The following is a 23,043-nucleotide window of genomic DNA, read 5'->3' as shown; positions in this document are numbered from 1 at the left end:
GCTTTTTGTACATTAGGGATGCCACAAAGTGTGACGCTACACTGTAATATTAGTTTTTATAAATATATTTTGCTAACTTATTCAAATAGGCGTAGTTTAAGAGCAACTGCACAACAGCAACAACTAATAATCTTTCATACTTTGTTTTTACACTTCATTCCCAATGTAGTAATGTTAAGATTTTTAAGAAAGTCTATAAAGCATGTGATCCACAGACAAACTGACAAGATAGTATGCTTGATTAAACCTAAAACTGACTCTCAATGTGCATAAGTAGAGCAAACAGTGAAAGCTTTATATGGTGAGGAGGTACCAAACCTAACAAAAACAATCAGAAAAAGATGAAAATGATCAGACATCATATAGCTTGTAACAGGAGCAATAAGTGATATATTTCTGCAGCACAATGTGAGGGTTGAGTAGACTGCAGACTGTGTGACATTTCTATCCTGTTCTATCGTCTGCAATCAAGCAAAAGGTGAGGGATCAGGGATGATCATTTGGAGGATTTACTCTTCCTTAATTCCAGATCCTAAGGATTTATTCCCGGCATCTAATCTCAGTCGTCTCATTCAGGAAGAGAGTTATTGAAGATCTAGCAACTCCGACTTAAGAAGGAACCACATAACTGGATCCCCTTTATTCCTGATTTGCAGCAATGCAGCCCCCTGAGCTTTCAAAAAATGCTTCGTTCTACATGCGTCCACAGGAGGAGCCCCCTCTGTCACGAGCTGGCTTCATCACTCTCTCCATCATCATGGCTTTTTTTACCATTCCTGCCATCGTACTGAACGCTACGGTGATCATTGTGTCCCTCATGCACAAGCAGCTGAGGCAGCCGCTTAACTACGCTCTGATGAACATGGCTGTAGCCGACCTGGGCACAGCGATGACCGGGGGGGTGCTGTCGGTGGTGAACAATGCTCATGGGTACTTCTCCCTGGGCAGGACAGGCTGTGTGATGGAGGGCTTCGCAGTGTCCTTGTGTGGTGAGTCAAAAGAGTGGACTAGTTTAGGAACTGCTCAGTTTATTTGATTAGTTATTTCAACTTTTCTTTCTCTGCTTCTCTGCAGGCATCACATCCCTGTGCACAGTGGCTCTGATTGCAGTAGAGAGGATGTTTGTGGTGTGTAAGCCTTTGGGACAGATAACCTTCCAAAAGAAGCATGCTATTGGAGGTATAGCCTTGACCTGGCTGTGGTCTCTTGCCTGGAACATGCCCCCACTCTTTGGCTGGGGCAGGTACGAAATGGAGGGAGTCGGGACGAGCTGCGCACCAGACTGGCACAACACAGACCCAAACAATGTCTCCTACATCATTGCGTACTTTGCTGTGTGTTTTGCTTTTCCTTTCACTTTGATCCTGATCTCATATGGAAATCTTCTGAGGACGCTACACCAGGTGAGATGGTTTTAATTACCAAAGAACATTTTAAATATATTTGAGATTCAAAATGTGCCTCTTCTACTTCAGCACTTTGGAAGGAGTATACTGTGTCATATTTATATGAGAGGTGTAATAGAGAATAACTGCAGATAATCATCTTGCTCAGTAAAGTTTAATCTTTACTGAGCAAGTAACTGATTAAACTTATATGTGATATTATTAGAATAAAAACTGCAGTTCACAGTTCAGAGTTAGTGTTAGGTGGGCTTTCCTGTCAGTCACTGATCATTACTGGTATTCTTTGTTACAGGTTTCAAAGATGGCCTGTGTGGAAGGAGGAGCAGTAGCTAAAGGGGAGATGAAGGTGGCATTCATGGTGATTCTGATGGTGCTGTCATTCCTGGTCAGCTGGCTGCCATATGCAGGCCTGGCCATGTTTGTGGTCTGCAGACCTGATGCAAAGATTCCTCCATTGGTAGGCACAGTGCCGGTTTACCTGGCCAAGAGTAGCACTGCATACAATCCCATCATCTATATCTTCCTCAACAAACAGGTAATTTAAAAGCACACTTTACGTATTTTAAACAATTAGATTAGCGATTGTAAATCACTTTTAAAAAAAACCTGCTGTTTCTTGGGATGACATCAGCTCCATCTAGTGGTGATAGCCCACATCACAAAGACATCCTGTTAGATAAATTATGTTTCAGATCTACTACATGACTTCCGTAATTCTGAATAAATAAATAGCTTGCTTACTGTTACATCATAATCTCAACAGATAAATAGACCACTTTAACTGTTGGAAGCTTACCATACATTTAAAAGCAAAACTGTGTGATAATACACTGCTGTACAATTAGATAACAAGCAACTGTCTGATCATCTTAAATGTTAACTTATTTTGTACATTTGTTCTTCTACGGTGATAACTATTACATTTTTATCCACAATTAAACCTGCTACATATATTGAAAGTCAGAAGGCATGCACACACGCACACACACACACACAAACACACACACACACACACACACACACACACACACACACACGCACACACACACACACACTTACTTTTTATTGGTAAAGAAAAATAACAAGAAAAGACCAAGTTAATGGCAGCCTCACCATTAGTGGCTTTACCCAGGATAGAAAAATAGCTACTTATCGAATCACTGAGGCTTTTTAGAGGAACGAAAAACAAAGAATCTGCAAACAGTTAAAAGCAGCAACAGCTAGGGTAACGTCATTGTCCAAGAGAGAAACAAAGCTAAACGCAGAAGCCCTGAAAAGGACATGGGGTGCTGTTTGTGAAGTTGCACAGACAAAAACTGACAGCAGTAGTTATTTAGCCAATCATGAGGGGGAAAAAATTGAGTAAATTTAAAGTCAGATTTTCACAATGTCATTCATACATACTAAATATTTAATTAGCAATTTAAATATTTAGTTTACACAATAAATATTTAAATAGCAAGCTAAATATTTAACTAAATATTTAGCTCCAATTTAAATACTTAGTTAGCATCTAAAATATTTAGCTCCGAACTAAATATTTATTTAGCAAGCTAAATGTTTAGCTCCAAAGTGATTATTTAGTTAGCAAGCTAAATGTTTAACTCCAAATTAAGTATTTAGTTAGCCAATTCATTATTTAGTTTGTAAACAAAATATTTAACTTGCTAACTAAATATTTAGTTTTGAGCTTAATATTTAGCTTGCAACCTAAATATTTAAGTTGGAGCTAAATATTTAGTTTGGAACTGTGACATTTATAAATGTATGAATAACATGTAAAATGTTTAGCTCCAAAGTTAATATTTAGTTTACAAATTAAATATTTAGCTCTGATTTAAATATTTGGTTAGCAAGCTGAATGTTTACCTCCAAAGTAAATATTTAGTTAACAAACTAAATATTTAGTTAGCCAATTCATTATTTAGTTTGTAAACAAAATATTTAACTTGCTAACTAAATATTTAGTTTTGAGCTTAACATTTAGCTTGCAACGTAAATATTTAAGTTGGAGCTAAATATTTAGTTTGGAACTGTGACATTTATAAATGTATGAATAACATGTAAAATGTTTAGCTCCAAAGTTAATATTTAGTTTACAAATTAAATATTTAGCTCTGATTTAAATATTTGGTTAGCAAGCTGAATGTTTACCTCCAAAGTAAATATTTAGTTAACAAACTAAATATTTAGTTAGCAAATTCATTATTTAGTTTGTAAACAAAATATTTAACTTCTAACTAAATATTTATTTGTACTCGTACTCGTCGTCTTCTGCTTATCTGGGACCGGGTCGCAGGGGCAGCAGACTCAGCAGAGACACCCAGACACCTCCCCCAGCTCCTCGGGGGGAGCCCAAGGTGTTCCCAGGCCAGCTGAGAGACATAGTCCCTCCAGCGTGTCCCGGGCCGTCCCCTGGGCCTCCTCCAATGTTACTAAAGAGCAAAGAGGATAGCAAGGGGTTCAACCACCAGACTAAAAAGCAAAGAGGATAAAGGACATCCTTGCTATCTTAATCAAACAACTGGGAGGAGGCCCAGTGGGACGTGCCTTGGGAGGTGTTCCAGGCACGTCACCATGGGCCTCCTCCCAGTGGGACGTGCCTGGAACACCTCCTGAGGAAGGCGTCCAGGAGGCATCTGGTATAGATGCCCGAGCCACCTCAACTGGCTCCTCTCGATGTGGAGGAGCAGCGGCTCTACGCTCCTCACCCTATCTCTAAGGGAGTGCCCGGCCACCCTACGGAGGAAGTTCATTTCAGCCGCTTGTATCCAGGATCTCTTTCTTTCGGTCATGACCCAAAGTTCATGGCCATAGTTGAGGGTAGGAACGTAGACCGACCGGTAAATCGAGAGCTTCGCTTTTCGGCTCAGCTCTCGCTTCACCACAATGGACCGACACAGTGCCCCCATTACTGCGGCAGCCGCACCGATCCGTCTGTCGATCTCCCGCTCCATTCTTCCCTCACTCGTGAACAAGACCCCGAGATACTTGAACTCCTCCACTTGAGGAAGGAACTCGCCTCCAACCTGAAGAGGACAAGACAACCTTTTTCCGGTCGAGTACCATGGCCTCTGATGTGGAGGAGCTGATCCTCATCCCAGCCACTTCACACTCGGCTGCGAACGGCCACAGCGCATGCTGTAGGTCTTGGCTAGAGGGGACCAGCAGGACCACGTCATCTGCAAAAAGAAAAGACGAGATCCACTGGTCCCCAAACCAGACCCCCTCCGGCCCTTGGCTGCATCTAGAAATCCTATCCATAAAAGTTATGAACAGGACTGGTGACAAAGGGCAGCCCTGCCGGAGTCCAACATGCACTGGGAACAGGTCCGACTTAGTGCCGGCAATGTGGACCAAACTCCTGCTCCGTACAGGGACCTCGTACAGGGACCGGATGGCCCCTAATAAAGGGCCCCCGATTCCATACTCCTGGAGCAAACCCCACAAGGCATCACGAGGGACACAGTCGAATGCTTTCTCCAGGTCCACAAAACACATGTGGACCGGTTGGGCAAACTCCCATGAACCATCGAGTACCCTGTAGAGGGTATAGAGTTGGTCCAGTGTTCCACAGCCGGGACGAAAACCACACTGCTCCTCCTGAAGCCGAGGTTCGACTATCGGCCGGACTCTTCTCTCCAATACCCTGGCGTAGGCCTTACCAGGGAAGCTGAGTGTGATCCCCCTGTAGTTGGATTACACCCTCCGGTCACCCTCGTTATGAATGGGGACCACCACTCCAGTCTGCCAGTCCAGAGGCACTGTCCCCGACTACCACGCAATGTTGAAGAGGCGTGTCAACCAAGAAAGCCCCACAACATCCAGAGATTTGAGGTACTCAGGGCAAATCTCATCCAACCCCAAAGCCTTGCCACCGCTGAGCTTTTTAACCACCTCGGTGACTTGAGCCTGGGTGATGAAAGAGTCCAACCCCGAGTCCCCAGCCTCTGTTTCCACCAGGGAATCCTCGAAGTACTCCTTCCACCGCCCGATAATGTTCCCAGTTGAGGTCAGTAGCCTCCCAACCCCACTATAAACAGTGTTGGTGAAGCACTGCTTCCCCTTCCTGAGGCGCCGGAGGGTTTGCCAGAATCGCTTCGAGGCCAACCGGTAGTCCTTCTCCATGGACTCACCGAACCCCTCCCAGGCCCGAGTTTTTGCCTCTGCCTCTGCCACAGCCAGGGACGCGGCACGCTTGACCTCACCCGTCAGCCATCTCAGGAGTCCCACAAGCCAGCCACAGCTGATAGGACTTCTTCTTCAGCTTGACAGCATCCCTTACTGCCGGTGTCCACCACCGGGTTCTGGGATTGCCGCCGCGACAGGCACTGCAGACCTTACGGCCACAGCTATGGGCTGCAGCATCGACAATAGATGCGGAGCTCATGGTCCACTCGGACTCTATGTCTCCCCATCCCAGGAATCTGGTCAAAGTGCTCCCGGAGGTGGGAGTTGAATACATCTCTGGCCGAGGGCTCCGCCAGATGTTCCCAGCAGACCCTCACTATGCGCTTGGGCCTGCCAAGTCTGTCCGGCTTTCTCCTCCTCCAGCGGATCCAACTCACCACCAGGTGGTGATCAGTGGACAGCTCAGCCTCTCTCTTCACTCTCTTCAGTGTCCAAAACACGCCGCCGAAGGTTTGATGATATGACAACAAAGTCGATCATTTACCTCCTGCCTAGGGTGTCCTGGTGCCAAGTGCACTGATGGACACCCTTATGTTTGAACATGGTGTTCATTATGGACAATCCGTGACAAGCACAGAAGTCCAATAACAAAGCACCACTCAGATTCAGATCGGGGAGGCCATTCCTCCTGATCACGCCTCTCCAGGTGTCACTGTCGTTTCCCACATGGGCGTTGAAGTCCCCCAGCAGAATAATGGAGTCCCCAGGAGGGGCACTATCCAGCAACCCCGACAGGGACACCAAGAAAGCCGGGTACTCTGCATTACCACTCGGCCTTTAGGCCGAAATGACTGTCAGAGACCTGACCCCAACCAGAAGGCGCAGGGATGCGACCCTCTCATCCACTGGGGTAAACCCCAACACTAGACGGCTAAGCTGGGAGGAAACAAGCAAACCCACCTGCCGCCTCTCCCCGTGGACCACTCCAGAGTAGAAGAGAGTCCAGCCCCTCTCAAGGAGATGGGTTCTAGAGCCCACGTCCCTAGAGCCAGCCTAAGCATCCGGGGATTGGGCTGTTGAGGTCTCCACCTTCGTCCGCCACCCAATCCTCTTTGCACCGGTCCCTGATGGTTCCCCCTGCAGGTAGTGGGCCCACTGGGGGATGGCCTCGCGTCTCTCGTTCGGGCTTGGCCCGGCCGGGTCCTGTGAGGAGCAACCCAGCCGCCAGTTTAGTTTCGAGCTAAATATTGAGCTTCCTAACTATATATTTAAGTTGGAGCTAAATATTAAGTTTGGAACTGTGACATTTATAAATGCATGAATAACATGTAGGTATGAATAACATGGTGAGCAACAGCTCTCAGGAAACATATTTTTTCTCTGGATGAAGCCAGACAAGAAAAAACAGAAAAACATCTGAGCATAGAACGCTTAGACAGGATTGCTTCAATAAGAAAAATAAACTAAATTGTACTTAAAGGGAATAATATCTCCATTAATGTTTTGGTTTTTTAGGAAATAGACAAAGCTTTACACTGAAGCACTTAGAGTACATATAGTTAATAAGAGCAATAAACTTTGCCAGCAGAATTGTGTGGGAAAGAAACAGCTCAACATAGCTCTGAGCCACTAGCACTTTCTAAAAAGAAAAGATGAAGGCAATACACTTAATGTTAGCTCCATCAATGACTTTATCCAATTAAAATAATTAGGTAAATGTTTTGTATGCTTAAATAACTTACCTGGCAAGGTTTTACCAAACAACTATTATTTAGAGTCTGCATGTTAAATAGTTTTTATATGCTCACAGACTACAGTGACAGTTCTTGCATGTTTGATAAACTGTGAATGTTTGTTTTATTAGTTTCGTAAGTATGCCGTGCCCTTCCTGCTTTGTGGGAAGGAGCTGGTGGATGAAGATGAGGCATCAGAGGCAGTGACCACCGTGGAAACAATGTCTACAAATAAAGTGGCTCCCAGCTGACATCAACAATTCACTTATACCCAAATTTCTCTATGAAGCACGACAATAAATATATCAGTTTCTTGTGTCCTGCTATGCAAGTATGGGTGTTTTTCAAAATGTGCAATATGAAAACCAAACAATTTAGAGTTGAATGATTGAAAACATTAATTCAGCATAAATTTATTTAATGATGATAGAAAACAAAATATCAAATGAAGTCAAGGCCAAAATAAAATGAAAAAAGAAATACAAAAAAATGCATTGATACAAAATCTAGAGGATTTTCTATATGTATTAAAGCATGTGCTACTGAGATAAAGTATGTTTTAATGAATAAAAACATTTAAACAAATGTCAAGACTTTCAAGTAGAGAACATTACCATGGGTCATCCCATATGTTTGTACATATTTTACATTATCTTCTATTTTAATACAGATTTCTGAACATTAATAGTTGTTATAGTAAGAATAATAATCATAACAGGATAAAGAAAAACTAAGAAAAATGTTTAAATGAATATGTGTTTCTCTGTAAACTGGTATTTTGTCAATTTTTTTTTCATACCTGCCGAACAGAGGAACAGTGCACCTTGAAAATATTTTTCATACTCTTTCATTCCCAGCATTTAGAGGTGAAGTGTAAATGACAGATACAGATTCCACTAAACCATACATCACAAAAAGTACAAAAAATTGTCTCACTTTAATACACAAATCTGTTTAGAAAAAGGAGAAATGAAAAGCACTATACTTTTACTTGTGCAAAGACAAACAGTTATGTGCTAATATTTAAATACCGTTGGTATAGACTTAACCAAATAATTTTCTTTTCTCAGGAATTCCCTGACATGAGGTAAAAGTAAGTTCTCTTTATCTTTAGTTTCAAAACAATTTTTTAAAAGTCTTTAGAAAATAATGCATATCTTCAGTTCATTAGTTCTGTAATTGCTACAAATAGTACAATGTGCCTTTTCTGTGCATTGGTCCTTTTAGCCATCAACAAAAAGGACTAGAACACATTTTTATTTTCAACTCACAAACAATTCAAAAAGCCCTTTCATTGTGCACACAAAGTGGAAAACCTCAACCTTCAAGACAGCATTCAGATTGAGCGTACACCCACCTACAAATCATGTGCTCATGAGCAACAGATCATAGTACCCTTAAACATTATCTGTGGAAAGTTCATCTCTGTTTTGATACTTGAAAGAAACGCTATATTTTATTAAGTCCAGTATGTAATGGATTTGGAAATTATAACTCATGAAACACGGAAAAGGTTGAGCTTTTGAAAGGAGAAAACACACAGTTCAGGTTAAACCCCAGGATATCTCAATTAAAGTCTCCACACTGTGCAAACAGATATGCTGACGCAATGATATGTTGTCACAGTAGCCTAACGAGGTATAAACTGTATGCAGGAAACCAGGTGGGCAGACAGAGAAAGTTGTATGGACAAGTTTGTATTGCTTTGCACCTCCCAACCTTTCTGACACCAGGACGCCCCCTGCTGTTCCACCGTGAACACACGCTGCAGTGACCTTTGGATGAGTGGCTGCAGGAGGCAGCCGCACACTTCAAGCTCTCACAAAACCCAGTGTCTTGAAAAAGTATTCGTACCCACATTAATTTATCACATTTTGTCACAGTGCAACAACAAACTCCAATGTATTTTATTAGGATTGTATGTGATAGAGCAACATAAATATAACGTATAAATCAGAAAATCCTGAATAGTTACCTTTTTTTGATCTGATACCCCTATAAGAGATCTAGAGCAACCAAAAGCCTTTGTAAGTCACCTATTAGTAGTAAATAGAGCCCATCTGTGTGTAATTTAAACTCAGCATAATTCCAGCTGTTTCCTTAAAACCGTAAACAAACAACATCATGAAGCCCAAGGAGTACAGAAGACAGGTCAGGGATAAAACTGTGGAAATTTTTAAAACATGGTTAGGTTATAAAACAACAAGCTTAGGAAGTCTCACTGACATCTGACTATGAAACAATATGGCACAACTACAAACCTACCAGCACATGGCAGTCCACTTTAGCTGATAGGCAAGTAGAGCATTAATTAGAGAAGCAGCCTAGATCCCATGGTTAGTCTACTGGATCTGCAGAAATACACAGCTCATTAGTTTTGAACGGAGCAAATCTAACCTTTATGGAAGAATAAAAAGAATAAAGCCATTGTTGAAAGAAAGCCATAATAAGTCCTATTTGTTACGGTGTGAGGGGTGGTATACCAACACTGCAGATACCTTGGATACACCATCACCACAGAGACATGAGGTGGTGAGACCATCATGATGTGGGGAGGCTTTTCTTTTGCATCAACAGGGAAACTGGTTAAAGCTGATGGGAAGATAGGCAGCTAAATACAGGGCAATAGTTGTAAAACAGTAGTTAGAGACTAAAAAGACTTGGCACAAATTAACTTTCCAGCAGAACAGTGACCTTAAACATCCAGCCAGAACTACCAGGGAATTGTTGAACTCAAAGCATATTTTTGTGTTAGAATGGTCCAGTCAAAGTCCAGACTTAAATCCAATTGAGATTCTATGGCAAAACTAACATTAATGTTTAGATACACTGTAAATTGAATTTGACTGATCTATTTTGTAAAGAATAATAAGAATATTTGGCAAACATTTCAGTTTCTAGATGTGGAAAGCTGGTAAAGACTTGACACTAATTACAGTGAAAAGTTTTGCAACAAAGTATTGATTCTAAATATAAATGCATGCCATACATTTCAGATCTTTATGTGAAAAAAGAAAACAATGTATAATTTATCTTCCACTTCACAATTATCTGGTCTATCACATATAATCCCATTGAAAATATGGAGTATTTTGGTTGAAAAGTGTCCAAATGTAAAACATTCATAATATACTGTATTTAGATTTTTGCAAGACACTCTACATAAAGACAGAGGAGTCACTGAGTAGTATGGAGTTTTAAACCAGTGCCATTATCATTCAAGACCGTGTTATGGGAAAAATCCCAGCACGAGTCTCACAAATATCACTTTATCCCATTTCAGTTCTTTCAGCAGCAAAAAAAGGCAATTCATCTGGGCCTGACAAACTAAAGTTTCATTCAAAAACCAACCAAGGAAGCAGCAATGTTTATGCATGGAAGCATTTAAATTCGTGTACACACGTCACAAAATATCCAAATAAACATATTCCTCAGATAGCTGTATCACTCGCACACTAGAGGTTTGTCTGCAGAAAATGCCCCGCTTTGCAAAAACCAACATGTTACCCCATTTTAAGAAGTCATTTGTATATACTGTGCAGGTGTGTAACGATAGTAAAATGTCTAAAATTGTTTCATAGGCAAAATAAAGAGCCGTACTGGCAAAAAAACAAGAAAGGTGTTTAAATATCAAAGTACCTCATTAAAAATTATGCAAGTTTCCTTTTATAGAATAACAGGAGTCACAAGGGTTCATATTGCTGATCTTTTAAATGATACATAATTACAAAATATAGTTATCTCTTTACAAAGTTTCTCTTGTTATGTTATACAATTTACAGCATATCAACTAGGAAATATTAATCAGGCTATTCTTAAACGTTTAAAATAACCTGCCTGCTAGTGCATTTACCCCTAATGCTTTAGTTTCTTTAAACACACACAACTCAAGTTGAATGATGCTAAAAGAATGACAGTTAATTCCTGCATAATCTGTTACGACTAGACATTTTCGATTAGCTTCAGCGATCCTAAGACAGCCGCTCAAACAACAAACATATCAAGCTCTTCTTTCTCCTAAAGACTACATAACTAGATATGCCTCACTACGCTTGCATTGAAAACTTGCATGATATGCCAAACCTTAATAAAGTGACTGAGGTAATGACATCATACTGCTGATTGTCATCACCCTGAGACCTGCCCTGTAGAGTGTCTCACACCGTTGCCAGCTCTGGCTCTTCTCTCTCCCTGGCATCAGTGTCCTGGCCTCTAATTGGCTGCGGGCTGTTTTCCTCCAGGTGAAGATCTTAGACAGAGAGTTTCAGTCAGTGCTTTGCTCTTGTCTCCTCTGCTGGCAGAAGGAGTATTCAACGTTCAGGACTTCTGTGGAGCTTCTCCCTTCTGTGTGCCTGTTTCTGCTCTGTGTAAAAGGCACTTCTTTTGGTCGGGGCCAACAGATGCATTTCTTATTTAAAAATGTTTTACGTTCTCGATTATATCCTATCAGATCTGCAGATCTATCCGGCTGATGCTATAAAGTCGTAATGCAGATCATCTCATCTGCCAGGTCCTCCTCGTAAGGAGCTCTGGGTTCTGTCTCTGGCTCCTCGTCACTGTAACTGGCTACGTTGTCCGGCAGCTCGTAGTCTCTGTGGTTCAGAAGGGGAAACACGTTGACCCTATTAATGCCAGGGGCGATCCCTTCACTCAGCAGGTGGCTGGCTGCGCTCTCCATCTCGTCTATTGTCATCTCACATGCATCTGCTATCTCGTGCTTCGTGGCAGCAACAAATTTGGGATCCTTGGCGTATCTCCCGAGCCCCTCTGATATCAAAACCTGCAGTACAAAAGAGGAAAAATGGTTTTTTTAACATGTATTTTTTGTCTTAACAGCAAGATAATAATGTCTAGTTTTCACAATTGTCCTGAAACTAAAGTGTCTTGGAAACATATTTATTATCCTTCAACATTTTCACATTTTGTCAAAATGTGAGAATGCAGACTTTTATTTTATTGGGATTTTATGTCATGGACTCAAACAAAGCAGGGCATAATTGTCAAGAGGAAGGACAAAGATTCATGTTATTTAATTTCTTTTTAAGCTCAATCAGATCAGAAGGAGAGCGCCTGCAAACATCAATTTTAAAGTCTTGCCACAGATTCTCAGTAAAGTTTAGGTCTGGAGTTTGACTAGGCCAGTCAAATAAATACATCTGCTTTAATCTAAATCATTCTATAATAGATAGTTGATGTATGTTAAGGATGCTGTTTTTTTTTCCAGGATCGATGTGTACTTAGCTCCATCTAACTTTGCACAAGGGGAAGGCATATTTACTGAAAAGTGCTGTGTTTCTTTTAAGCTATTAGAAGAGTTATTTTAGAGTTATTAGAGTTATTAGAGTTTTGCATGTAGAAGAAACATACAATTTGGGTCTCATCTAATTAGAGCACCTTTTCCCACATTTGTTGTTTATCCTTCATAGCTATTGGCAGACTTCAAAGGGAACTTCCTAAAGCTGTCTGTCCAAGTTGCTTTTCTTCTTATCTCACTTTCATAAAGGTTAAATTTGTGGAGTGGACAACTTATAGTTGTCCTATCAACATTTTCTCCCACCTGAGCTGTTATTTTTATTTGTAAAAATAATTTAAAACCATGTATAGCTTTCCCTCTACTTCATATTTATGCTAAATTGTGTTCGCATAAAATCCCAATAAAATACTTTTAATTTTGTCTGCAACGTGACAAAAACTGAAACAGCTTGAAACTGACCGCTTCTACAAGGCTGGTTGCACTGCCTCTCTTCTGGTGGTACTGGTTGTGGTACTCCGGGGGCACCTGCAGGTGGATGGGTGAATATGTCCTTTGGGAAAAGTCTGGATCGTCTGTGTACCAGGAGCTCTTGCGCACAGACACATGGCTGCCAGAGATGCTCTCTCTGTGTGCACGGTCCACACGGATGAGAGGGGTGTAGTATGGCGACTGGTCTTTACTGGCTGGGGTGGCGGGAGGTGTGGCCCAGGAGCGAGTGGAGCGGGTAGGGGAAAGGCAGTGGGCTCTGCTGGAGTCCAGGCCTGCTACAGCCATAACCTGAAGAGATTAGACATTTTAGCTCTAGATGTACGCAGACAATAGAGAGGAAATACTGCTCAGGTCCAAGACAATCTAAACAGATCAGTTATTTCAAAAGATTTCTGTCAGAATTAAGATTGAAATGTAACATTTGTCTGAAACACATTATGAAAATAGAAATGAATTACCTGATGCTGCATAAGATGTAGTGGTAGAGCAGTACGTTGATGTGGAAGCTCATCCTGGCTACTTTGTCTGCGCAAACACTCAAAGTTAAAGGAAGGCCTTCTGTGCCCTGAATGACACAAATGTGGACCAGTCAGACATAAAAGTAAAATTACATAAATCATTCAAAGAAGAGCACCTCTTGATTGTCCAAGGAACTTTTTTTTTTTTTTTTTCCATTTTTAGTTAGGGAACGACCACCAGAAAAAAAAAGTTAAATGAAAAATATATTATATTTGTTAAGAGTTACATGGAAGCTTGTATCTTTGTCCATAATACATTAAATATGTTAATTATTGAATAATTAAATATTTTAACATAAAGAACAAACTATTATTTTACTGTTTGAGTTTATAATCATGGTCACTGTGCTGCGGCACATAATTAATTTTTGATTTTAGCAATCATCAAAGCAATTCATATTATTGCACAGTAGTACAAGAGCTTTTGAAATAATTAACAATGAACAATGAAATAAATAAAAACATTTATTTTTAAATTAAATCAAATAATGTTTTTAAATAATTATTCAAGTTTTTATTAAAGTACATTATGTATCTAAAGAATATATTTATGTAACTATTTCAGGTTAATAAAGCAAACATGCAATTAAATATTATTTCTACTTTATTTTAGACATGTTCTTGGAATTTTAATAAGTTTCTATGTTTTACATATAGATTTTTATTAATTAATGTCATATTTCCAAACGCATTTCTTGATTGGAAAATGTATATTTTTAAGTTAGTATTTATTGAAGCCCATTATTTTCTTATTCTTTAATTTTGATGATGATTATGACCATTTTTATTAATAATAATATTATTATTATTTTAGCATTAATATGACAACTCAAGTTATTGTAGCAGATGTTAATATGCCAAATGTAGACTTTGTGAAACATTTTGCTTACTATTGGACATACATGTGTTCGGAAATCCCAACCTGTGCTTTGGATTTGGAAGTATAAGCTATTTTACTTTCACAAAATTTCACACAAACAAAAATGTATATAACAAATTTTGTTTTGTGGTCAGATCCAGTTAAAAAAAGTCCTTCTTTGCACTGTTAGTTTTGTGTATAGATAAGCACATGAAGTACCTTGAGGTGTGGCAGGAAGCAGTCTTCTCTTTGGTGACCTCCGTGAGTCCCGGTAGAGAGGCTGCTCATCATCATCATAGTAACTGTCAGGGTGATGGTAGCCTTTAGGAGTTTCATACTCTGTGTCACTGGTCTGATACCTGCAAGTCAGATGAAAAATATAGCTCGTTAGAAAGCTGCACAAACAACAGCCAAAAACATTTTAGATGTGTCTTGGTTCTTGCAGTTAAATAGAATGTAAAACCTCAGTAAACACATAGTAGCCTTGTAATCGATACTGAGAATGAGAAATTAAGAGAGACTAATACCTGTCTCCTGATAGCATACTGTCCTCCTCATAAAACTCCTCCCCGCTGTAATATTCCCCAGAGAAGCGGTCCTCATCAATCTCCTCTTCCCTGCAGATGGTGGGGTGACGGCCATCTCCTCTCTGGGACCTGAGGGAAAATCAGGTTAATGCTTATTGTGTTCACCCTGCTGCATTTCCAAGGCGTTACAAGTGAACGGTCATGCATTGCCATGCAGATACAAGCCTCTTGGGGGGCAGCAATGCTAGAGACAACCCTTATTAATATTTACGACATAAAAACAAGACAAATATCTGTAAATATCTGTTGGCTAACATTAGATTCACCACTAGATCGATTAAAAGGTATTTTTATGGCAGTGTAGGACAGTGCAGTGATGACAATTTTAATATATAAAAGGTTTAATAAATTAATAAAATTCTGTTTAAAATTATATCGATGTGGTATGAAATCAAGCAGCCTGATGCTTGTTCAAAGCCAGTCCATGTTTTTTGCTTCATGCAGGTCAACCATCAGCATTAATGGGTAATTCGGACCAGTTTACAAAACTCTGATTGAAAAAAAATATATATTTACAAGAGAACGTATGCTAAGTCAAAAAAAGATATCTTGAATCCTTTTCATGATCTCTGCCTTATACTTTTTAGTAAGCAATAAACAAAAAGAGGAAAATGCAAGTACACCTTTTTTCAAATCCAAGGGTTTACCTATCAGGAAATAATAATATAATCTGTTCCAATAGGTTCTAATATTATTTAAATCTATTCCCATGTGGAAATATAACATGCCACAGATTACACACCACTGTCAGTATTTACAAAGATATGGCCATAATGTAAAAGTTGTGTGTAAACAAAACTAAGTACACCCCATGATTCAGTGGTTTGTAGAACCACCTTTAGCAGCAATAAGCTATAATAGTTGTTGTCTGTATGACCTTAATAGTCCCCTGCAGGGTAGTGGAGAACTTTTGGCACAATCTACCATAAAGCACTGCTTCAGAACATTGAGGATAGCAAACATTTGGTTCTCCACAGCTCCATGAAGGTCCCACCTCAGCTTTTCATGTTAAGTTTTGGTCTTGGACTGAAACACCTTGATTAGCTGCTATGCTTTAGATCAATGTCCTGTTGAGGACATAGTTTTAATCAAGCTTTAACCATCTTACAGATGGACATACATTTAACTCTACAAAACTTGGTATACAAAAGGTTTCATGGTCAGCTCAATCACTGTAAGGTTTCCAGGTCATATGTCTGCTAAACAAGTCCAAATCACCAACCTACCACCATCGTGAGTATCTTTTTTTCTTTACAAAACACACACTTGTTATATCTTTTTTAACTGTACTGGCATAAACTTTAAAATTTAACTTGCTAAATGTGCCATGTAAAGTCTGAGATGGACTTGATATTTTTGCAATTTTCCTGATTAGTCTGATCTAGAGTTATTTCAATTGCTTCAACTTGTTTGGAAATTGCATCACAACAACTCTTCCCTAGTTGTTGGGCAGCAAAAATGGCTTATCTTAAGTCAAAGCTGAAACCTATAAACCTGGGCACACACACCTGTATTCTCCAGGCAAGAAATTACTGAAACTCAGCAAGGAATCCGAAATAGTAGTATTCCATTTTTGTTTGGTATTTGTTTAATAATACGATATAATAATGACAGTGTGGAGATTAGATTTTAATCATTCCAGAATCAGGAAAATACCAGATAATTTCTACTATGTTTTGACCAGTAGGATTTGAAAAAGGTTGTGCTCTTCGACAGTAAACCGAATTTAATCCTGTTTTGTTATTCTGTATATGCTCACTAATAACCAACCAACCAATTTATGAATAATCTTCAAGAATTGTTTTTTTCTTTTTTTACTAAGCATTAACTAATCATATACAAAGTTATAAGGACACTCTGTTGTTAAACTGCAAACACAGAAATTTAAAGAAAGAAATTTGCCCTTCAAGAAATGCACACCTAAAATGACTTAAACAGCAATATTAAGCCAGGTATAAGATAGTACGGTTTTACTATATACAGATAAAATTAGCAATTCAAAATAACTATCCTGCTGTTTTTGTAAAAGTTCAATATGAATTTAAATAAATGTCAATTATAATGACACAATATTTCTGAGGGGATTGATCAGAATTAGAAAGTCATTGCAAATTGACTAATTTTAGTTCTAAGTGCAAAACCAAATAATTAAAACAAAAAAAAGAGCTTGTATTTTGCATACAACTTTGGTCTTCAGGAATGGCATGACCCATAATCCATAATTTACATCATTGAAAACTGCTTCATAACAGTAATGGGCTAAGACAAGAAACTAGCACCATTTACCATATTTTATGGATTTAGCAAGAATACCGCCATCCATGTCAAAATGAAACAAAAACAGCCCTTTGATTTCCGTTGAAACATAAAGCTGAAACCAAACCTAAGAAAACAACATACCTAACATACGTCTCATAGTAGCGCCTTCTGTCCAAGAGAGCAGAGGGATGATTGAGAAAAAGCATTTAGTTAGGAAGGAGAAAGGGAGAATACAGAGAAAAGGGTGGAGGAGAGACATATATATCTCATACAGTATATGAAACATATACAGCATTCTCATATATATGTATGTATGAGGAGGACAGAGCATGATGACACATCAAGTGTGCTCTTTTGTTGTAGTTTTTTCTGTCCTTGAAGTAAGACCTTTTGTTCATGCATAAAGACGAAGCAATAAAATGGCTCTTCAAACCTATTTAGGGCTGAAGAGAAAATCTTCCAATGCTGCAACAGCCAACAAAACACAATATATAAAGAATATCATGTTCTTCACTGATAAAAATAATAGTGAAAACAAAGGCTTGTGATTTATTATATTAACAGCCTGGTGAAAATCTGCTTATGCAAGAGGTACTTTATGCTCACAGTGTTTGAATTGACATTTTTTTTTTGTTATATACAGTTACCTTTAAAACCAGTGAAACAGCAAAATCAATTTTTATTTATGTTGTACAACAAAAACATAACTTTGTTTTAAAGACTTATATGAAAAAAGAGATCCGCATTTCTGCTTTTATTTCAGTGTGGTCACACAAAACTGTAGCAAGACCTGCCTTCCTTGGATGAGAACTTTGATCCACTTCATTCTGTGACCCAAAAGGTCTCAGAGTGACGCCAGGAAAAGCAGATTCCCAACCATCCTGAGGTCCCAAATTGTATTTGGCTAAGTTAGAAATGCAGAAAGCTTTGAAATAACTTATGATTAGTCATAGCTTTCAATATCGATTACTGATTGTGTCAAACTCTGAATGTGAATTCTGTATTAATTCAATGATGTGATTATATGTTTGAGATCACAGGAGAATAACTTAATACACTTTATTGCCGAATGTATTCACTCACCCGGCTCGACTCGCATATGAACTTAAGTGACATCCCATTCTTAATCCATAAGGTTTAATAAGACGTTGGTCCATGCTTTGCAGCTATAAGAGCTTAAACCCTTCAAGGAAGGCTGTCCATGTTTAGGAGCGTGTTCATGGACATTTTTGACCATTCTTCCAGAAGCACATTTGTGAGGTCATAGACTGATGTTTGATAAGAAGGCCTGGCTGTCAGTCTCCGCTGTAATTCATCCCGAAGGGGTTGTGTTGGGTTGAGGTCAGGACTTTGTGCAGGCCAGTCATACTTATCCACTCCAAACTCTCTTATCCATGTCTTTATGGACCTTGCTTTGTGCAGTGGTCCACAGTCATGTTGAAAGAGGAAGGAGTCATCTCCAAACCATTCCCACAAAGTTGGGAGCATGGAATTGTCCAAAATCTCTAGGTAAGCTGAAGCAATCATTAGTTAGGCTGTTCTTGGCTCTTTAGTTCCTTTCAATGGAACTAAGGGGCCAAGCCCAGCTCCTGAAAAACAACCCCCCAGCATAATCCTCCCTCCACCTAAATTCACACTTGGCACAACACAGTCAGACAAGTACAGTTCTCCTGGCAACTGCCAAACCCAGACTCGTCCAGAGTTTTGCCAGATGGAGAAATGCAATTTGTCACTCCCGAGAACGTGCCTTCACTGCTCTAGAGTCCAGTGGTGGCATGCTTTACACCACTGCATCTGACGCTTTGCACTGCACTTGGTGATGAATGGCTTGGATGCAGCTGCTCGGCCATTGAAACCCATTCCATTAAGTTCTCAATGCATTGTTCTTGAGCTAATCTGCAGACCACATGAAGTTTGGAGGTCTGCAGTGATTCAGTCTGCAAAAAGTCGGCGACCTCTGCACACTATGCATGTCAGCATTCGCTGCCCTTGTCAGTTTATGTGGCCTACTACTCCGTGGCTGAGTTGCTCTTGTTCCCAATCACTTCCACTTCCTTATATTACCACTGATAGATGATGGTGGAATATTTAGGAGTAAGGAAATTTTCAGACTGGACTTGTTGGACAGGTGGTATCCTATTACAGTACCACGCTGGAATTCACTGAGCTCATGAGAGCAATCCATTCTTTAACAAATATTTAAAGAAACAATCTGACTAGGTGGTTGATTTTATACACCTGTGGAAATGGAAGTGATTGGAACACCGGATTTCAATTATTTGGATGGTGAGATAATACTTTTGGCAATACAGTGTTTAAAGAAGTCTGATAGGAGACAGTTATTATTAATAATATGATCATTTGTGGAGCTTAGAAAGATTTTCAGATGCCTTTAGGAAACTAAACAGCATAATGTAAAGATCTGGTCCACATACCTGTTCGAGTGGCTCAGCGGTCGCACCTATGCTAGGAGTAAGACGCCCTCAATCAGTAGACCAGCCTCTGGCTGATTTTAACGGCTATGGTGAGACTCAGTCATTAGCCAAGGTAAAAGCCAAATGTCGGACAGACATGTCCATAGAGACACATCAGATTATGTGATGTAAAAGTCAGGCGTTCCGTTTCTTCTGCTGAAGCTGTTCTGGTGCTTGTAAAGTTGGATCATTCCATGTTTTGAAGGCTAAAAACATCCTTTTTCACATATCCATCCATTCAGTTCAAGGTTGAATATAAAAATCGGTATTAGGCCATTAAACCTTTCTAAGGCTACTAAGTATCCTATAGAAACATAAAAATTCTTAGGTGTAAACAACTTTATATATTAACATTCATTTCCTGGTTGTAACACTTTTTCTTAATAGTTAAGTGTGTAGATTAATTAATGTAGCAATAGGTTATTAGTTATTTCATGTTTGTTTGTTTCCTTCAAACAAACAGAAAACCTCCTGTTAGTTACAAGAGACAATTGTGCTATCTTCAAAAATAATATATCAGCTTCCACACAGAAGCTGATATCTACTGTTTTTACACAATATATTAACTGAAGCAACAGCTGAAATGCTGACCTCTTTTCTCGATGTCCAAATATCTTTAGGATGGCAAAAATAAGAAAGCCTGTCTTGTTTTTTCCAATAGTTTCAGGGCAGAATAGAGTAAGAAAATGTCCGAAGAAGAAAACAGAACAAGAGGAAATCCTGTCAAATTCTATGAGTTTTATTGTTCTTTTTACTGTAATAAAGGCCCAATTGTCCTTCTAAATTTTTGTAACTCTATCGTCGCTTTCATCATAAAATTTGTCATATCTGTTATAAACCATGAGTATCATAATCTAGTTGGAGTGAAAAGTTGACAAACATTTATGTCTATTGTAGTTTACAAAGTCCTACTTCAACCATTTATATAAAAAAATAATATAAATAGAGATTAAGAAAAACAAGGCACAATGGGAATCCAACACGGGATAAATTAATTGTACATGTCATGCTATAATTCAGCTCAGTGTTAAAACAAATGTTTCTACCTTTGACCCTGTGGCGTTCGGGGCTTGTTGTAGTCGTAATAGGAGGTGCGTAAACCTGGGTAACCATTAGGAGGGGCGCGTTCGTAATAGATATGGTGTCCTCCGTTGGGCAGACTGGACATGTTGGCGTTGTTCAAGTTGATGTTGGTGGATTTAGGAGATTTGCCGTAAGAGTTGTGGTGGCGGTGGTGATGGTGGTGATGGTGATGATGGTGGTTGGGGTGAGCCATTGCATTGGCTCGAGAAAGACGCCCCACTGGCTGCTCCATGTGAGCATAGTGAGGTGGAGGCTGCACCTGCAGGGGGCGCTGTGTGGTGTTGGTTGGATGTCCGTTGGCTCGCCGATGACCGCCGTTCATGAGGTGGTTACCAAAGAGGCCGCCATTACGCTGCAGAGAAACGTTCAAAGCAAAACCACAAGAGCTTCTTATTCTCATAAAACAGCTGAGAATACACACTGCTAATGTTTAGTCCGACAACTGGGATTATTTTAACAGTTATGTGCATAAAAGTAGGTTTAAAAGCTGGTTCATGGCATGATATGCGAGCAAAATGATAGCACTGTTCAGATTATTGTTGTATGGAGGCAAAAACTAGGCATGGGCCAGTATTTAATGCTGACATTATGACCTTTCTTATATCTTTAAGAAAATAGCATAGTTTTACCATTTTACTGTTTTATATCAAAATATTTAATACAATGTATAACATAATTTAGCCATGTTAAAACAAATACAAATATAATTTCTACTGCTTTTAAAATAAATCACATTTAGCTGTATTACATTAATGTTATATTGTTGTTCTTTTTTTTTAGGGTTATAACAAAATATATATTACTAATTTTTTAGGTATTTTGATTTCGATGCACAAATGCATATAGGACTACAATAACACTGGTGAGTATTTTGGCAATCACTGTTTAAAATCAGTGGGAGCTATTAATAAATAAAGATCAAGGCTAAAATCCAAATTTAATCTCAGGTTTAAAGACCACATAAACTAGACACAAACTACATTTACTAAAGGTTCTAGAGTAAATGTTCTTGGTAAGATCAATATTATGTATTTTCTGTTATTTTTGTTCCCAACATTTGTTTGAAACACTGTTGCGTTAAAGGGCGTATATTATGTGTTAGAGCCAGAAAATCTTAAATTAAATATAAACACATCATTGTTGGACTATCAAATGTTTTCCATTAGGGATAAAACGAGTAATTTGAGTCATATCCACTTAAACAGGAAGGCACTACCATATATGCATAATGGTGTAACATGTACAACTGCAGTCTGGAAATTTGTCACTCTGAATGGAGTAAACAGGTGAGGAGGAACGATTTCTCCTCAACCCAAAAACAGTCTGTTAGATACATATCACCAAGCTGACCACAGCTGTTATTTGTGTTCATAAGGTAAAGAAATGCTGTTTTTACATTTCAAGTGTCCTCTGTCAGTACAAAACATCTACTAATGTTTGCAGATTGCATTTAATCAACACAAACTCTTTCTTCAAAGATCCTTCTGCATGTTTATACATGACAGTTAGCTTCAGGTGCAACAGTTTTTCTCCATGACTGAGCCAAAGGAATGAATGGGAGTGTTTAAATGAACCTACAATCTGACTGTACATCATTATTGCCTTCCATTCACCACATGTGTACTATCATCTTGAATAACCTTTTTAGGGCCAAACATGTTCTAATTGTACATGGGGTGATACTCTGAATAGCATTTTGACAGCTATATTACAGTAGCATACTAATATAGTAACAAGGACTGATGATTGTGGACAGTTGTGATGCACAACCACTGTACTCACTAATATAAAGTAGGCTATTCTGGTAAGTTGTTGGAAGGGAAGTGCTGACACCTGCCTGTACACAACAGAGTTCCAAGGTTTCAAATTTCAGCTCTTAACACAAGCGATTTTTTTGCCACTGTTGTAAATTACGGGCTTGCAACAGAACTTGTTTTAAATTCCTCCCTAGGGTGCCAGTTTGTTAGGTCTCTTTATGCTACTGAGACAGATGTATTCCTCTACATAAACAGCCATAGGTCCTAGAGCCATAAGTCCTAGAGATTTAGAGAGTCTGTAGACTGGCATATTTACTTTTATCTTAGGTGGACATTGTTTTACTCATTAATAACTGAGGTTGGCATTATAAACTGACTTGTGTTTGCTTTTTTATATTTTTCTATACATTTCTCAAGTTTGGTCATTGAAATGAATATAACTATTATTAGCTATAAGTTCAAACACAACTAAACACAGCTGTATAAATTATAA

General features: G+C 39.1%; 2 protein-coding genes across 2 annotated transcripts in view; one reads left to right on the top strand and one right to left on the bottom strand.

The window, feature by feature from the left end:
- Positions 1–608: 608 nt before the first annotated feature.
- On the top strand, positions 609–7,845 carry LOC124856469 (parapinopsin-like). The gene is made up of 4 exons (XM_047346888.1): positions 609–989; positions 1,075–1,403; positions 1,699–1,941; positions 7,402–7,845. Exons 1-4 carry the CDS (start codon positions 659–661, stop codon positions 7,519–7,521), a joined length of 1,023 nt encoding a protein of 340 aa, XP_047202844.1. The 5' UTR covers positions 609–658; the 3' UTR covers positions 7,522–7,845.
- The window catches only part of cacna1da (calcium channel, voltage-dependent, L type, alpha 1D subunit, a), a 100,202-nt gene continuing 84,814 nt past the window's right edge, over positions 7,656–23,043 (bottom strand). Inside the window, exons 44-50 of the mRNA XM_047346890.1 lie at positions 20,757–21,145; positions 17,378–17,404; positions 14,918–15,046; positions 14,610–14,749; positions 13,472–13,578; positions 12,984–13,301; positions 7,656–12,050 (exon numbers count right to left, since the gene is read on the bottom strand). Of these exons, the coding sequence (XP_047202846.1) occupies positions 11,745–12,050; positions 12,984–13,301; positions 13,472–13,578; positions 14,610–14,749; positions 14,918–15,046; positions 17,378–17,404; positions 20,757–21,145 (1,416 nt within the window). The 3' untranslated portion in view covers positions 7,656–11,744. The remainder of the gene's footprint in view (positions 12,051–12,983; positions 13,302–13,471; positions 13,579–14,609; positions 14,750–14,917; positions 15,047–17,377; positions 17,405–20,756; positions 21,146–23,043) is intronic.

Source organism: Girardinichthys multiradiatus, chromosome 20 (genome assembly GCF_021462225.1).
Source record: "Girardinichthys multiradiatus isolate DD_20200921_A chromosome 20, DD_fGirMul_XY1, whole genome shotgun sequence".
NCBI classification, from domain to species: domain Eukaryota; kingdom Metazoa; phylum Chordata; class Actinopteri; order Cyprinodontiformes; family Goodeidae; genus Girardinichthys; species Girardinichthys multiradiatus.
This window is presented reverse-complemented; position numbering and strand designations above follow the sequence as displayed.

Bases quoted from the DNA above. Each gene is read 5' to 3' on its own strand.
- LOC124856469 (XM_047346888.1), top strand. From the start codon at position 659: ATGCAGCCCCCTGAGCTTTCAAAAAATGCTTCGTTCTACATGCGTCCA. The intron at 990-1,074 runs GTGAGTCAAAAG...GCTTCTCTGCAG, and splicing joins CTTCGCAGTGTCCTTGTGTG to GCATCACATCCCTGTGCACA. The intron at 1,942-7,401 runs GTAATTTAAAAG...TTGTTTTATTAG, and splicing joins ATATCTTCCTCAACAAACAG to TTTCGTAAGTATGCCGTGCC.